The sequence below is a fragment of the Tamandua tetradactyla genome, chromosome 10 (genome assembly GCF_023851605.1).
Source record: "Tamandua tetradactyla isolate mTamTet1 chromosome 10, mTamTet1.pri, whole genome shotgun sequence".
NCBI lineage: Eukaryota > Metazoa > Chordata > Mammalia > Pilosa > Myrmecophagidae > Tamandua > Tamandua tetradactyla.
The window spans coordinates 13,217,442-13,230,933 of NC_135336.1; the positions used below are offsets into that span (position 1 = coordinate 13,217,442).

Below are 13,492 nucleotides of genomic sequence, written 5' to 3' on the forward strand. Positions count from 1 at the left end.
GAACAACCAGAAGTTTAGTTTGCTGCAGCGAGTATAAGAAGGGAAATGGTGCAAAATGAGATCACATGTGGTCAGAGTAAAGGGCCTTGAATTCCTTACAAGGACTTTATTTGGTAGACAATTTGGGGACTATTAAAGACTTCTGAGCATGGAAGTGACATAAGCAGAGCTGGGCAATAGGGGAATTAATAGGGACCTAGAGAAGGAAAGACAAGAGAGAGCCCTCAGTTAGGGAGAACAGTTAGGAGACTCTTGTAATCAGGCAGGTGGTGGCCAGGGGCCTGGAAGAGAGGAAAGTATACATGGGAGTCATTGCCAGGAGAGAGTGGGAATTGGTTGGGAAGGGACCGGTGGTGTTCTTCAAAGCACATCTGTGTGTTTGTAGTTATAAAAATGAAAGCTCTTGCTTACTCACAAGCTTCCTTAATGCTACACAAAACCACCAGTTCGGGTTGTGCAAGAGTTGTGAGTCAGGTTTTCCTAGGGTGGTACAATGCATAATACACACAACATTTGTGAGACCACTCGGCAACATAGCTGCCCTCACCCAGAACTTCAAACTCAACAAGACTGTCAGAGCCAATGTGTGTGCAGCCTTTATCAAAGTTAATAATTCCTCAGATTTTTCATGGAGTTGAGACACTGAGAAGAGTGAGTCAGCAGGAGACAGCAAGGGAATAGGACTGGGACAGTCTGAATGAGCCCTTGAAGAGTTTTCATTCAACCATAAACAAAGCTCTTCAACATTCTGGATTCTTTTTCTCAATGAATTAGTCAATTTGTAGAATCTGGCTAGTGTAAGAAACAGAAAGAACCTTGGTTTGGAAGTCAGTAGGCTCAACTCATGCACTTTCTAAATATGTGATCTTTGAAAAAGTGGTATCTCCTGATTCAATCTCAGTTTCTTAAAGGGTTGAACAAGTATTCTATAGAAAATAAAACAAGCTCGTGGAGCTTGGTGGAATGCAGAACAACATTAGATAAAATGGTCATAGAAGGTTCCTTAGGAAGTGATGAGTGACTTGAAATCTGCAAAAAGTTTGTCATGAGGGCAGATGTTTAAGGTAGACGGAATGGCAAACGCAGTTTTCCAGGGGAAGGTAGAGCTTGATGTATTTGAGAAAGCCAGGGTGGCTTATTCCTAAGGTTCTTTCCAGGAAAGTTGTGTTTTGTTGATGTTGATGTTGTTTGTTCAATTTTGGAGAAAATAATTTTGCTGATAAAGTTTATAGGGTCATTTTCCCAAATCTAATGGAAACCAGACAGCAAACAGATTGAATGCTCTGTGGCAACAGTTTGCAAATATTTTTTACAATCAAGATGCAAACATTATGCAAAGCAGAGAGAGAATCTATATGACCCTGAAAAGCTGGACACAAGCAAGGTCTGAACATAGTTTAAGAGGAGATATAAGTTTCTGCTTCTGGAGCCTGAAATCAGAAATGAGAGCTTTATCTGATCACACGAAATTTGACTCATAGGGCTCTGGCTTTATGATTTTACTTTTTTAGCTGTGGGAGTTGACCTTTTCTGTGACTGAAGATCAGATTCAAGAGAACTTCAATGAAAAACTAAAACTTGTTCTGAGGGAAATATCTTCATGATGGCAAGTGCATTGGATAAGTGCCTTGCTTGCTCTTTCAGTTTTCAGTGCCAAAAATTTTTCATCCAAGAGAAAAAAGCAAAGAAGAGTGACACAGAAGGGAACTTGCTGGTAGAGAACCATCCCAGGAATCCAGCAACTTTCCTAACTAGCTCTGGGTCTTTGGAAAAGTAGAGCCTCTTGGGTTTTCATCAAAAGAAGGAGAATAATTATCTTTGTCTTGTCCTCCTAAGATTGTTATGAAGTTTAAATGAGCATGAAAGCATTTTGTAAATTATAATTTACTGTGTTTGAGGCAAGTAATAATGGTATCTGTGGTATTAGGAGACATCTAGAACTTGGGAAAGATATTGCTTTGATTCAACATTACTGGTGTAGACAATATCAATTTATTAGCCAGAGTGAAAGATTTCACTGCAGGAGAAAGAGAGAGTGTACACACTTGATTGATTTCAGACCAACAGAAAAGTAGAAACATATTTTGCTTGTCTCTTTATACAGAATAATTTATTATAGTATAAACTAAATATAAGGCTCTGAATAATAATAATCTTTTTTCCAGTCATCACATCTGTAAGTGTGTACGTGCACATTTCTGAGCACACAAAAGGACAAGGATGGCGTAAACACTTTCACATTCTCAGATCATTGCATATTTAGTGAGGAGAGCCTAGATGCAGTGTAGGTACCCTCTGGTGCACAGGGTACCTTGTGAAGGAACATACAGGGAATCCTCTCAAATGATTCTGGTTTATGACTATGTCCTTTTCTCCTCTCATATCAGTAGCAGATAGTTCTACCCTGGAGTTTTGGGCCCTCTTCCATGTTCTTTTACTCAAAATATTCAGTAAAAGAAATTATACCCATTAGAAGTGTTCCCCCAGCTGCTAATTTAGCAGACATGACCCCTGGCTGCCCACCTCTTCTTTGGTTCATCAGGAGTCACCTCCAGGTTACAGAGCAGACAAGTCTGTGTGTCCACATAGTAGGATCTCATAGGGCCAGAGAAACACTTATCCCCTACCCTATCCTGCCCAGCCCATCTCCCCCAGGAGTGTCAGTTTGAGAACCCATGTGGGTGGCAGTAGTACATAGTTCCACATCATGAGGCACCGGTTATATCAAGCAGGAAAGGAATCTTGTATGTAGTCGAGTTTCATCTGATACTTGATTTCTTTCTCTAGTTGGTCTATGAATATCCACTCATACCTACAAGGCCATGGAGCATATGTCTGGTGACACCATTAGTTTCCTCTTCCATCAGTGGTCTTTGAGTTAGTCTGAAGTAGTTCTGTCTGTGATCTTTACCCCTGGTCCTGAGTCTATCTTCTTGTGCCACATGACCCAAGTCGGATCCTTCTCTCCCAAGATTCCCCTTCAGATATTTGGATGCAGCTCTCATGGTACCCTGACTCTTCTCTTTTCCAGGCTAAGCTCTCCTTGTCCTTTCACTTGCTGATTCTAAGGTAGTTCCAAGTAAAGTATTCAAAATGAGTCCCTCTTGCAAAGATTTTAGGACCCCTGGCTGGTGGGAATCAGAATCCACCTTTGTTCCCTGCCTTCCTTTTGTAAATTGCTGGGGATGGAATCATTGAGGACAAGGACAATAACAATTCAGTTTCTCAAGCACTCATTTTTGTTGTTGTTTTTAACACACCTCTTACCCAGGCCTGGCAGGGTGCCCGGCAATCATTTGCACAGAAAGCTCTGCCTCCCTCCTTCTAGCAAATAAGAAACCCATTCTTGCTTGATTTTGAGGCCATATGGAATGCCCTGCCATTGTGGAGCCTTCATCATTAGGAGATATTTAGAAGCAATGTAAGATTTGTACAGAAGATTTGTGCTTGGGGCCTGAGTCTCCTCTATTCCCCACAATACTAGTTTTCTCATCCATGAGGTGGGTATGATAAGCCCTTTCTTGCCTGAGTCATGGCAGAATTGTGCAATGCAAAGGAGCTAGTGGAAGTGAAAGCGTTGTGTAAGGGACTCTCATAACTATGACCTGTGGATGGTGTTCTTTCTCAGAACTAGGTTGCAGACCACCTCCAGCTTGCCCCACAACCCTCCACTTCTGGAAAAAGAATGAAACATGAAAAGCTGCCATGTCGTTGCTGAGGCTGCCTTTGCAAAAGGAAACATTTCTTTCTGTACTAAGGAAGACAATGATTCTGCAGTTTTGGAACACTGAAATAACTTCACACCCTATTCTAAAACCAGAAGCAACAAAATACCCTTGTGGCTGGGAAATGTTGTGTTCCCAGAATTATCTGCAGTACCAAAGACTCCAACCAGTCAGAGCAGAACTCATTGCATGAAGGGAATGTTTGCAAATACTATTATTAACTAGTAGAGTCAACACAGGGCAGGACATTCACCCCCTGCCCAGAGCATACGCTTAGAATTTGATATTCACAGAAAATCTTGCTTTTATTTTTGAAATTTGGATGTTCTCCTACAATTCAGTGTTATCTGAGGAGCTAACAGAAACCTGAGTGTTTTCTATGCTGAATAATCTAATGTAGTCAAATTTTAGCAATGATAAAATTAAGGGGAAATTTAGTTGTTAGAAACTGAAGCCTCAAAGTGTAAGTTTAAGTTATATGAGGGTATAAGTAAAAGTTATATGAGGGATTACTTTGATGATGATGTGTAATGTAGCACAAGGCTTATATTCCTAAAAAAATAATAGAGCAGAGGTGTGAACATTTCTTTAAGTTAGGCATGTGAGATGAGGGATACCTAAAACATAGGAGAAGGAAGTTCAGAGGGTCAGGAGGGATAGAGTATAGTGGACAGAATTAGTGCTTCCAGATATGCTGCTTTTCTTTCTTTCCTAGGAATATGGCATGGATCAAATACATAAATTGTGGGTCCCAGTACAAAATGAAAATGCAGGAACCTCAAAAATTAAGAATTTCAAGATGGCAACAGCAAAGCACTAAGCCAAGTGTGGGGTCCTTTTAAGCAAAGGGCCCAGTGTGATTGTATAAGTGGAACATTCATGATACCAACCCTGAATACAGAAAATGATACTTCTCAGATTCTTTACCCAATTCCTGGCTAGTGAGATGTGACTGGTAGAAAAGATGTGTGTCCCTTTGGGGCCGACGCAGTGAAAAACCTTTATGTAATTCTCCATTTTCTTTCTTCCCCTGCCACAGTAAACATGGAGTTCTTGTGTTGAGTTAGTGGCAGCATCAGATTGAAGCAGTCACTGCTATGAGGACAGCTCTTCTAGGGTCACCAGGACCAAGAAAGAAGCTCTTGTGTGTTAAGCCACTGAGATATGGGGCTTGTTTTTCGTTGCAGCCTAAGCCTAGCCTAGCCTTACTAATACATAGGGAGAGGCCAGAAATAGATGGAAAAGTCTCAATTCTGAAAAGTACTAAAAAAGGAAAGGAAACCAGACAGTAAGATTGGTATGATGGTTCTCATGCATTTGCTTCTACATAAAGTAAATACTCACAAATGATCTTTAACATATTACACCTCTGTGAGTGTTCATAATGCTATTTCCCCTCAACCCATTAAAAAGTATTATCCTGAGAAGAAATACCGAATATTTTTCTTCTCCTTTATCTTCCCAATTTCTTGGTCCAGTGTCAACCTCGGTCAATTTTTGATGAATTGAACATTCTCAATACTTTCAGAAACTGGGGCAGTGTCCAGCTTTGTAGAAAGTATTTTATCAAACAGATCTTAATTTGTCACCATGATTTGACAGATATACCAAAAATTCCAGGTGATATTCTAACAGTATTTTGCTTAAAAATCACTGAAACGGGTCCCTTTGTTACCATTTCTCTGTGGTATCAATTCCAGATATCACATTTCCTTCAAAGTTGTTCTTCATTGCTCTCAAACACGGGGTTGCTGTAAGACACTCCCCTGCCACAGCTTGGCATGCCAGAGTAGGAGGTTTGGTTTAGTGGGGGCCAACTGGGGTCATTTGCCAAGACCCTCTGCCATATCCGATACTGGCTTTTGGATTGATAGCCAAAACACCTTTTGATTATCATCCACAGGGCTTGGTTTTCAATAATGGCCTCCTGCAAAACAGAAGAGGTACTCTTTATAATCAGAGTTCAAATGCCTCTAAGCTATGACCCTTGATAGACCATAATAATGTACTATGGCATTGGCTATTTTGATTTAACTTGACAAAAAACTTAAGATATGTACAAATTCAAGGTGGTTTCAAGGGTGGGACTAGGTTTCTCGAACCTTCCACTTAGGTAAGTCTTCCAGAAGAGAGAGGCACATAGTTTCAAGAATTTGAGGACATAGCTTGAAGTGGCCTACCTCAAGGTTGAAATTACATTGGAGCCTCACATTTCAATTAAATTTAAAATCATTCAAATTCTGCATTCCACTCTGTACCACATCCCCATTTGATTTGATATAAAATGACATTTTAAATTATTCACCACAAAAGAGAACTGATCCTGTAGAAAGATATGCCATGTATATACCATGGCCTTGCTATCTCCTGGTACATCACTGCATAGTAATGATACAGGTTAATGAAATTAGAATATAGGCCACAATCTTGGAGTTGGACAGGTCTGGATTCAAATCTGAACTCTGACTCTTACTGAGCTTCAGTGATTAGAAATAATCATTCCTTCCTCCTATGTTTGTTGTAAGGATTATGTAAGTCTCCTTACAAGGCAGACAAGGATGGCCTGGTTACTTCCTTTCCCTATACTTTTGAACTATTCCTTTAACAGATGGCCCTGCACTGGGGCTCTGTTCAAGGCTATCATATATTTCTCTGATCTTTACCTACAAATATTTCATAAAAACGTATGGGGATTTTTTTGGATTATAAAAGATATGTCTCTTTGGAAACAATCTAACTGCCATGTTATTTAATAAGTTAGGCTGAATCTCAAATCAAGCCCAAGATATATTATAGAGTACATGAGGGTTTATCTTGTTATTTTTTCATTTTTTCTCATAATGCGTTCACGAAGGTTAACAATCTTAGACATTATTGTGAAAGAAATAAAGAAAAAAATACGAGGAACAAGCAGTTCCAAAGAATTAGAGCTTGTTTTGGTGTCCATCAGTATAGCTTTGCTAAACTGAAAGAGTTCATTCTGTAAGATTCTATAAGGAACTTTGCCAGAGATGGTAGCTTTTCTACAATTCACCCATCTTTGAGATTTGAGTCCCACTGCCCATGGAAAAGATAGAGAACAGCTGGCCAAAATCTTTCTTCTAACTGATCACCAGCTGGCAGGCAGTTAAAGCCTCATACAGCCATCTCATCACTGTTTTGCAAACCTCAAGGCTTACCTGGTCAGACCTGTTACTCTGCTTTCCCACAGCACAGATTTTTGCCTCCTTAATTAACAAGAGAACAGTAGTTCTCCTTAGAGCTGGGATAGGGCACGGATCAGCAGAACTGGCATCCAGTAAAAGGTTTTAAAATCTTTAACAGGCCTTGAAACAAAATAAATGAGACAAAGTACATGCACACACCCACACCCACACGTGCACGCTCACTAACATACACACACAGAAACATACATTCAGAAAAACTTTAGTGCTTGCCTTGGGCTTTTTTTTTTTTTTTTACAGTTCTAGAAATATGATGACCTGTACCACCTTGGTAGAGGTTATAGAGGAAACTGGAGCACTGAAATATGATCTGTCCTGTCACTCTATATCATAACTTAAATGCAGAACTAGACACAAAAGTAAAGCCTTGGTGAGATTCCATTTCTTAAAACAAACAAACAAAAAAAAAACCAGAAAACTTTCACTGCACTGTTTCTTCTGACTGCCTATTCAGACAATTCATACACTCATGAATACATAAATAATTTTTAAAATGGGAATTAAAGCCCTCCACCTTAGCGTCCATGCCTCTCAGCTGGAGATTAGACTGTGAGAGCTGGCAAAGGGAGGTAAGGTCTCACTCAAGCCTGTTTGTTTTCTGGGCTGCTCTAAGATTAGGGTTGGGATTAGGGTTAGACGTCAGATGATCAGACAATATTCAGAGCTGTGAAAAAGGAGGCATCTGTAACTGAGAAATCAGGATTTAAGGGATGATTTTGATTACTGAATCGTTATATAGATATTCCTTTTTGCTTTCTGTTGTATTGGACTAAAAGATAGGAATTCCTGAAATCTCTAAATTGTAATCCAGCTGCCTTGATCTCTGATAATGATTGCATAGCTTTTATCTTCTGCCCCGTGATTGTAAAAACCTTGTGACTAACCTTCATTTACACCCAGTTATCCATCTTTTCAATTTTAGAATCTTGTATTCACTAAAGACAGCCCCTAATGTTTATTAATGAAGGGTCTTGGGTCCACCCAGGACTAACCCACCCCAAGTCCAAAGTTATCTTGATGACCGAGACAGGATCTAACCAAAGTGGGCCTGCCTGACATGCGCAGGAGCTCAGACTTTAACCTACAAGTCACCTAGACCTCATTCCGCCATTTTCTTTCATAAATTCTGTGACTAAGTATGGAATCAATCTGCGCATGCTCAATAATCACATCACCTCTAATTACATCATCTGGGGCCACTGAGCTCATCATCCTAAACCCTGCCCACCTTTTCTCTAATAAAACTATCAGAATCACTGCAGTTCAGGGAGACAGACTTTGGGCTGCTAGGCCATCTGCTCTCCTACTACACACCTAGTAATAAACTCTTCCTCTCTTTGAAACTCCGGTGTCTAAGGAATCGGTTATTGAATGCTTCAGGCAAAAGAATCCATAGCCTTTGTCCAGTAACGCATCCTCCATGCCTGTCCCAAGACCTCTCACTGGACCATTTCAGGCAGCCTGGGCTGAGCACAGCCATCCTTGGTATCTGATGACATACCCTAAATCATTAGAGGAAAAACATCTTGCTCTATCCAACCTTGTCTGGGGTCTTTTCCTACTTTGCTAGGCTCACTCATGAGGCAGGAAATCAAAGTGGCTGTAAATTGCTGTTGCAACTGCCTTCACTAAAGGTTCAATTAGCTTTGGTCTGACAGCAGGGAAATGGGTAACTCCCAACTCCTGGGGACTGTCTTAGTCACGTGCAGTAGATAGACATAAGAGTGGGAACTAAAATCCTGCAATGTTTCTTCTCAGTTTAGAAGGAACCCAGGCTAAACCTCCATGTGCACTGCTCTGTTTCTAGTGAGAAAAAAAAGAGAAACTTTATCTTTCAAGAGCATCAAATTACCCTCTCCACCTGCTGGGGCTGAGCAGGCTCACCTCTTACACTGAAGAATTGAATAACCCTTTAACCAGCTCCTATTAGAATAAAGCAGTGTTTTGAGGGCTGTAGTAGCTACTTGGATGAATTTTTGCCAGCATAGCTATAATGGCAGTTGAGAGAAGAAATTTAAATGTAAATAACTATAGCATGCGTCTGCTTTCTCCTTGTAGATTGTAAACTCCACTATTCTGTCATCCTTATCCCCTAGCAAAGTGCCAAGGAAAAGGCACATGGTCAACAAGTGCTTGTGAAAGAAAGAATGAATGAATGATTGATAGATGTAAAGTAAGAACTGGTATCCAGAGAGATAACATAATAACAATAGATGATATTTATCAAACACTTACTATGTGCTGTTTACTGTTCACATTTCATATTCATGATAATCCTACGAAGTGAGGTACTATTATAACCACTATTTACAGATGAGGAAACAGAGACACAGAGAAGTGGAATAATTTGCCCAAAGTCAGACAACAAAAAAAAGGGTAGGGCCAAGATTCAAACCCAAGTAGACTGCTCCAGAGCTTGTGCTCTTAACTACAAAAACGCTGCAAAGGAATGGCTTCCTGTGAAGGGATTATGGAAGGCTTTGTTGCTCAATTACCATACAGCCCATTGCCTCCTGATTTTTCCCTGCCCACCTAAAAGGCAAAAACCGCAGACAGTCTAAACCAGTCGGTCTAAACTTTTAGTCATAGACCAATGGCTGTAGCTGAGCAGAATGGCCAGGAGACCCAGTTCTAACCAATGGGGCATAAGAGGAAGTCTGCTGATGGGCTGCAAAAGAATTCTTTGCTTCCCAACATGAGGTTCAGCTATGAAGGAAAAGCTTACTGGTGCCTCCTCTTCCCTTTTTGTCCTGTACTAAAAACAGATATAATACCCAGCTATGTGGAAGCTGTCTTGCAACCAGAAGCAGCAAGCACAAACATGAAAGGCCAACATGTAAGGACTGTCGGACAGAAAGGTGAAAAAGTCCAGACCCTGATGACACTGTTGAGTCACTGAACCAGCCCTGAAACCACCCCCTCCAATCTTCTAGCCAAGTCAGTAAGTCTCTTTATTGATTATACCCTTCAGTTGAGGTCTGCTATTTGCCGAGCTGATCAAGGGATCAGGAAAGATTCACAAAGAGGGTTATATGAGAGCTGGGCCATAGAGAATTGAATAGCATTTCAATATGTAGAAATACAGGGAAAGATGTACTAGACAGGAAATAAAATGTGATCATGGCACAAGGATAAGATTTATACATAAGACAATCCTTAAAAGGGCAAGGGCCATTTTTCTACAACTCAGTCTGAGGAAATCCATGGTGATGCTTTTTTATGTATTTGGTTGCTTTGGAGACCATAGGGTTTAACATGTGCTTCTCTAAGTGTGATCCCTGGACCAACAGCATCAGAGTCATCTGGCAACTTGTTAGAAATGCAAACACTTACACCTACCCCAGATCTACTGAATGAGAAATGCTGGTGTAGAGTCCAGCAACCTGTGTTTTAGCAAGCCCTGCTGCTGATTCTGATGCCCTCTCAGGTTAGAGAATCATGGTTTAAAATATAGAGAGAAGCCCCAGTACCCTAATTCTGTGTTCTATTCTGCCACCAGCATCTGTGTAACTCTTAACCTGCTTATTAAGGAAGGTTCACTGAGCTCCAAACTATAAAGTCTTGCAGGGAAGTCAGGCTCTAGATGCTCACGGCCTGCCATGAATATGTCCTTCACTGCTACCATTCTGGGTTTGTAACTGGGGAAGGAAATCCTGCATCTTATTTCTATTCCTCATGAACACCTTTTGTGCCAACCCAAGGGTTGGGCCCCCTTTCCTTAGGAGAAAATATAAAGCCTTGAGCACGTAGCAGCGTCCATGACCAGAGCACAGGCCAGAAGAAATGCAGTCTCTCCGGAGGTGGAAAGAACGGTCAAGCCACTTATCTTGACTAGACATTAAAGAGATCTTCTGAAACTTCTTTGATGATTATCTGCTTTGTTTTCCCCCATGATGTATCAGTGCTGTCATAAGCTCTATTATCTTAGAATTATCCCTTAAAGATCCTTCCAGACACATGTTGATTCTATCTCAAAGCCCCTTGACTCACGAGATGCCACTGCACCCATGTTCCCATATGTGATGGAATGCCTTTGTCTTGGGCCCCTATAACTAGACAGTTGATCCCGGCTTGAGCGGCATGCTGTTCCTTCTTTCTGTACGGCCACCACTGGAGACCCTATACGGCCACCACTGGAGACCCTATCCTCTGTAAGTCCTAAATAAACTCAGGTCTGACTCCATGCCTAGTGTGTTCTTTGGTCTCATTTCTGCTCAGTCCCATACATTGAAAGAGTTGGGTTTAGACCATGACAACTTTGCAGAGGTGGCCCCTGACTAACATTGGGCTTTGCAGAATGGAGACTGAGGACAGAGAGAGGTACCATACAGAGAAAGAAAGGAGAGATGGAGCTAATTTCACTAAGGAAATTGAGTACATGAGAGCTAAAAATAAAAGCAGGGAAAAGCTCACTATGAATCTCATTTTCCATCTGTAAAATGGAAAATGGAAATCAAAAATGTAAAATAAAGATGATACAAGTTAAGTGAAAGAAGCCAGGCACAAAATGCCACATATTGTATGATTCTACTTAGATGAAATGTCCACAATAAGTAAATCCATAGTGGTTGCCAGGGCTGAGGAGAGGGGCTTAATAGGAAGTGACTCATAATAGGTATGAGATTTCTTTGGGGGATGATGAAAATGTTCTGAAATTACAGCGTGGCAATAATCATACAACTCAGTGAATATACAAAAAACCCACTGAATTGCACTTTTAAAGGATACAGTTTTTCTGGTATATGAATTGTATCTCAATTTTAAAAATTGAGTTGGATCACTATTTGGGAATTTTACAAATGAATAGGAACTTAGAGATCATTTAGTCCATCTCTCCAGGCCCACTTTACAAGTGGGAAAACTGAAGCCAGGTTTGGAATTCATCAGAGAAAAGCACGACGGCTCATGCTGGGAAGGAAGGGAGCCGCTTGCACTGTTGAGCCCTTGTCTGCTAAAGCTAAAGCCCTTTCTTTCTCAGGCTTCCAAAGAACGCCCCTCCCTACCCGTGGGGGCTCAGCAGCCCGAGGGCACTTACCTCCACGATAAGGGACACGATGAAATTGGAGCTGAGCATAACCACGATGTAGACCCTCCACAGGACAGGGGTGCACAGCAGCTGGAGGGAGGCAAAGAAGCACAGTGAGTCTGAAGGAAAGTGTATGCTAGAAAGATGTTCACATGAACATTCTCATATGTTACAAGACATGCATGTATTACAGACACATACACATATACCAAGCATGTCTATGCATGTGTGCACAGAGAAAAGCATAGGATTATACCCAATGATCAGGGAGTTATGATTGCTGATCTTTTTCTTTCTTTCTTTCTCTCCTTTCTTTCTTCCTTCCTGCCTCGCTCTCTTTTTCCCTTCCTTTCTTTCTCCCTGCTGACATCTCTCCCTTTTCTCTCTCTTTCTCCCTTCCTTCCTTACTTCTTTTCATTCGTTCTCCCTTCCTTTCTTTCTTTTCTTTCTCTTTCTCTTATTCTCTCTTTTTTCTTTCTCTTTCTCTCATTTTTCTTTCTGCCTCTCTTTCAGTCTGTCTTTCGGTTTCCTTTTCTTTTCTCTCCTTTTTCTTCCTCTCCTCATCCTTTCTTTTTCTTTTTCTTTGCTGCTCCATAATTTCTAAATGTCTTAAAATAAATAAAATCACCTTGCAATAAAAATAGCAGCAAACATGTTTATTGTTTACTTGTTTTGTTTTATGAAAGGGAATACAGGAATGTAGTTTTCTTCTCAAAAGGTTCTGAGAGTACATGTCATATCCTCACATAGGAAGCATTGCTCTCTTTCGACTGGTGCCATATCTCTTCTCAGCTGAGCCCAGCCCTTGGGCCCCTGAGTCAGGGCAGCACTCAGGACTGAGTATTTGGCTGCACAGGTTGTGCTAACCACAAGGGCACTCACCATAGGAGCAAACATGGGCTGCAATCAAGTTCATCACCACCTGTCTCTTTCCCCACTTTCTCTGCATCCTCCTAGCACTGTTCCCAAGCCTAGCTAGCGTAGGACCTAGGAAATACATATGTGTGATGAATGAATGAATAAACAAATGAAACAAAAGCTAAGTACACTCTGTTGTGCCGAGCAATGCTTCATGCATCATCTCATCTGCTGGTGGGAGCTAAAAATGGTACAACTCTATTGAGGGCCATGGCTGTCAAAGTTAAAGATGCAAATACATTTGTAGGAATTTATCCTAAAGATATACTTATACATGGATGAAATGATATACACATATATATACACACATGGTTATTTATTGAAACTTTGTAAGAGGGTAAAAAAGTAGAAACAATTTAAATGTTTGTCATTAGGGGAGTACATATAAATTATGGTCCATATATACAATGAAACACACAGTATAAAAAGAATGAGGAAACTTTATGAGCCAGTATAGAACACTTACCAAAATACACTGTCATATGAAAGAAGCAAAGTGGGGGACTGTGTCTGTGGTTGTGGTGGGGAGCATAAGTGATGGGTGCTCAGCCTTACTGCATTCACCCTAAAGCCACAGTTCCTATGGATTGTTCTCAGCC

The 13,492-nt window shown here is 40.8% G+C and overlaps 1 protein-coding gene and 1 long non-coding RNA gene across 6 annotated transcripts in view; one reads left to right on the plus strand and one right to left on the minus strand.

Moving 5' to 3' along the window:
• Nucleotides 1-5,019: 5,019 nt before the first annotated feature.
• The window catches only part of ATP13A4 (ATPase 13A4), a 143,699-nt gene continuing 135,226 nt past the window's right edge, over nucleotides 5,020-13,492 (minus strand). For all 5 annotated transcript variants that reach the window (XM_077117894.1, XM_077117896.1, XM_077117897.1 and 2 more), the window contains 2 exons: nucleotides 11,985-12,065; nucleotides 5,020-5,652 (listed from right to left, as the gene is read on the minus strand). In XM_077117894.1, coding sequence (XP_076974009.1) covers nucleotides 5,440-5,652; nucleotides 11,985-12,065 — 294 coding nt within the window. In that variant the 3' untranslated portion in view covers nucleotides 5,020-5,439. The remainder of the gene's footprint in view (nucleotides 5,653-11,984; nucleotides 12,066-13,492) is intronic.
• On the plus strand, nucleotides 7,393-11,051 carry LOC143648219 (uncharacterized). The gene is made up of 3 exons (XR_013158457.1): nucleotides 7,393-7,518; nucleotides 9,715-9,890; nucleotides 10,651-11,051. It is a non-coding gene; the product is annotated as an uncharacterized LOC143648219 (long non-coding RNA).